Here is a 3,925-nt window from a genome sequence, read left to right as displayed (position 1 = left end):
AAGTACTACCAGCATAGGAAGTTAATTAAGAAAGGACAAAACAAAGATGCAACATTAAGTACTCTGAAAAGGATCAGTGGTTTCTTCATCGTATAATCAGTTCAAATTCAGACTCTTAACCTTATATTCCCAGAGGTTCTGTGGAGGTTTGACCCCGAGGGCTTTAACTCGGTCCAGTTCAGCCAGAACAGCCCGTCGGTGAGCCTGATTTTCGATGTTGTAAGGAGGTTTTAACAATTCTTCATCCCCCAGCATCAACAGCAGCCTAAAGCGAAGAAATCAACACCACATGGCATGAGAATACTGATCTACAGGATGATCTGTGACAGGGTAGTTTGTGCAAGTCTCAACTGCAACAGAGAGAACAATTTACTATAGTACTACAGGTGAAAGATGACAGTATACTCGGCTCAGTTGTTTTGGAGCATTATAACAACTACATTTAAGAATCGGAACAAGTAAAGCAAATGTCATTTATCTACCTCCCATTGACGTTCTCCTGCATGAAGGGTTCTCTGTAAAGCTGAGCCCAGGGACCCAGGTGATCCAGCCAGGACACGACTTCCTCCGGCGTCCAGCGATCCACGGGTTTACTGATCAACGGGTCGTGCTGGTCGACCGCACCACTGCTCCAGTGATACACCAGCACCATCGCCTGGAAACACACAGATATTAACAAACACTGTTCAGTAAACACTTGTTTACCCTCCAACAGGGTACATTATGAATTTAGATTAGATTTAGAAAAGCTGTTGTTGGTGAATCAACCATTGCCAGTAGAGGTCACTATGTGACTTAGACCTGCAGCAGCATGACTCATCAAAGTATAACTATAAACATAAATCTGCCATTACATTTTTGTATGATTTGATAAAATATGATGATTTGAATCATATTCATGTCACATTTTTATAAACCATTATTTACTCATTTCCACTGATATGAGCATTCATTGCTTAACAGTGTGCACAGCTGTGTTGACCAAGCTCTGTAAGGCTGCTGATGTGTGTTTCTGCAGGTTTTCTGTCCTGTTAAGTGGTAAGAAAATAAGCACATAATGTGACAAGATCTTCAGAACAAGGTCGCTTTATTAAAAAAACAAAACAAAAACCGCCATGCGAAGAAAACCTGTCCCCACTGCCGGGGAATTCTTCATTAAGTTACCTCTGTGTACATTTAGCTTTACAGCTTGACAGTTAAAAACACTCAATCCTGTGCATAATAAATGTAAACATTCATGGATAAAGTGAACATGATCAATAAAGTAAAAGCTGTAAAGAGGAAAATATCTTTAAAGTTTTGGAAATCAAAGGGTAACACTTGGATGAAGTTACTGTATGATGATGATGATGATGATGATGATATGTGATGTTTTCCAGCACGTGAGCCAAGGCAAACACTGTCAGAAGCAGCCAAAACAAACTTGCACATAAGCTCGGGCCCCCTTTCTTAAAATGAGCTGATTCATTTGTGAACTAGGGTCAAAAATGAAACATGCTGTAATCTATTTACACTCTCACAGCAGCACACACACACACACACACACACACACACACAAATGTACTGCCACGCGGCAAAACACACACTGACGTTGCTCCCGAGTGCCACATGGACAAAATCAACATGGTCTGTCTACATGATATGAAAAAACCGACCTCTTCATCCTCTGCCCCGGTGACTTGAACATCATTTTCTCCAAAAGGTTCATTTTGGAATACCGGAGTAAAAAGGTAGGCCAAGGATAAAAAAAAAACAACTCTCATATCTAGAGATATTATGTATTGTATCACGCAGCGTAATACTGATAATGGTTACTGTGTCTCATACAGTATGACTCATTTACTAATCCACTAATGCAAACTGATTAAACGTATCACAGCATTTGGTTTGATTAAACACTGTAGCTATTAGCAACACTTAACCACAACAAACTGCAATGACCATCACAGAAAAATAGGTTTCTATGCCAAACTTCGTCGAGAGCCAGGTCTTAACAATAAGAAAGGAAAATCACAGTCACGCCATTCACTATAAAAAGGAGTCATAATGCACAACATAATATATTAAACATGAATGGTGAGGTTGTTTTTTACTGCCCTAAATACTTACAGCCACACATGTGAGTGCAGTTAGGACTCCAGAGAAGAAGAAGCCGGCTCCTTTGTGCTGGTTTGTCCTGGATCTACCCAAGTTGTCACCATACCTAAAAAACAAGTCGATGTTTAATGGATGTCGGTTTCAGTCCATTTTTTTTCCAAATCATCATCGTTCTTATCAAAGGGGAACCGATTTTACACAAAGTCTGTTTAAAAGTCTTTTGGGGGGTACGACTACATATGAGAAAGAAAAGTTTGTTTCTTCAGAGGGAGCTGCGCAAAGGCTGCCAAACTTCTCCTCACTTGAGTTTAAAACCGGGTGAGATGTGCGTTTACCAGACCACTGCAGCCCGCTCCTTATCTCTGTTTGAAGCTAGTGGCTCGAGGCTACAGAGGCTGCCACAAGCACAACCACACCTGAATCTACACTCACATCTCACTGCTCGGTTCTGATTTATTGCTCAGATCTGCATCAGAAAGGTCACAGGCTTTAGTGACGCACACGATGGATGTCAGTCTACAGCGACGTAAAAGTCAGGTGAACTATGATTTCTCTCTTTTTTCATACTGAGGTGCAAAAGATCAAACCTGTATCCGTTTTGGACCATCCAGAGTTTGACACTGACACTCTCTTTACATAATAATAATAATACTGTGCTACCTCTGGAAGGCCAGCAAGCTCCGGGAGATTTTGGGGTTAGCCTGGATCTCGGATCTCCTCCGTTGAACGACCTCACTGAACAGTTTTTCAGTTGCATCCCTAGAGAGAAGAGCATGACGTTAGCGAGTGCAATTAGTAGATGAAAGTGAAATGAGGGGAACAGACAAAGGACGGGGGAAAATTGTTTAGCATCGACCAACCTGACCAAGCTGATTAGTGCTAACTTGTGTCAGAGGAGCACATGGAATGAAATTGGTCGGCTTCTCCTTCACACTTTGCCTCCTTTATTACAGGCGGCACGTCTTTAAGTGTGATGCATCACAACGCCAGGTGTAAGTGCAGACGCTGAGATGATTTCTACACATCGATCGGCCGTAACATTATGAGCACTGACAGTGAATAACACTGATGATCTGGTTATCATGGCTCCTGTCAGTGGGTGGAAGATATCAGGCAGCGAATTAACATTTTGTCCTCAAAGTTGATGAGTTAGAAGCAGGAAAAATGGGCAGCGTGAGGATTTGAGCGACTTTGACAAGGGCCAAATTGTGATGGCTAGACGACTGGGTCAGAGCATCTCCAAAGCCCGCAGGCTCCTGTGGTGTTCCAGTCTTGCAAGAGGTTTCATAAACCTATCGAAGTGGTCCAAAGGAAGGAGAGACATCAGGCTAAAACTTGATGGTCGTGGGACAAAGGCTGCCGTGTGGCAATCCAACAGACGAGCTACTGTAGCTCAGACTGCTGTGGTTGATATTCTAACATTCATACATATTTCTGAGGGCCTATTTCACATAGGAGAAAAGCCTAAAGTAGCCTAAGCAGTAAAGGAGCTGGAGTACTTTTAGTTCAAATTCAGCTTTCTACACATGGTGCTTTGAGCCAGCGTGATGCATTGTTTTCTTGTGGTGACAGCAAAAACACCAAACCTAGTGCAGCACTAACCTAACCAACCTTTTAGTGCACAATCAACAGTTATTGTATCCTAAAAATAATCATGCACCCAACTTCCCTGATCATTTGTGAACCTGAAAAAAAATTAAGCGAATTGTGGTTTTGTGCTCATTAACTCCAAACTAACTTCACTAAGCTGTTTATGTGCTCTGTTGAAATTGAGCCATTTCAGGTCTGCGTCTTTTCAGTTCGGTTTACTTGAGAGTCCAGCAGACAT

General features: G+C 42.0%; 1 protein-coding gene across 2 annotated transcripts in view; it reads right to left on the bottom strand.

Annotated features, from left to right (window-relative positions):
- The window catches only part of LOC118327159 (bifunctional apoptosis regulator-like), a 337,943-nt gene that overhangs the window by 4,122 nt on the left and 329,896 nt on the right, over positions 1-3,925 (bottom strand). For both annotated transcript variants that reach the window (XM_035660422.1, XM_035660423.1), the window contains exons 3-6: positions 2,758-2,856; positions 2,110-2,203; positions 483-655; positions 121-265 (exon numbers count right to left, since the gene is read on the bottom strand). In XM_035660422.1, coding sequence (XP_035516315.1) covers positions 121-265; positions 483-655; positions 2,110-2,203; positions 2,758-2,856 — 511 coding nt within the window. The remainder of the gene's footprint in view (positions 1-120; positions 266-482; positions 656-2,109; positions 2,204-2,757; positions 2,857-3,925) is intronic.

The sequence above is a fragment of the Morone saxatilis genome, unplaced genomic scaffold (genome assembly GCF_004916995.1).
Source record: "Morone saxatilis isolate NCDOM2014 unplaced genomic scaffold, NCSU_SB_2.0 Contig17, whole genome shotgun sequence".
In the NCBI taxonomy this organism is placed as follows: domain Eukaryota; kingdom Metazoa; phylum Chordata; class Actinopteri; family Moronidae; genus Morone; species Morone saxatilis.
Note: the sequence above shows the minus strand (reverse complement) of the source record. Positions and strands in the feature narration are given on the sequence as shown.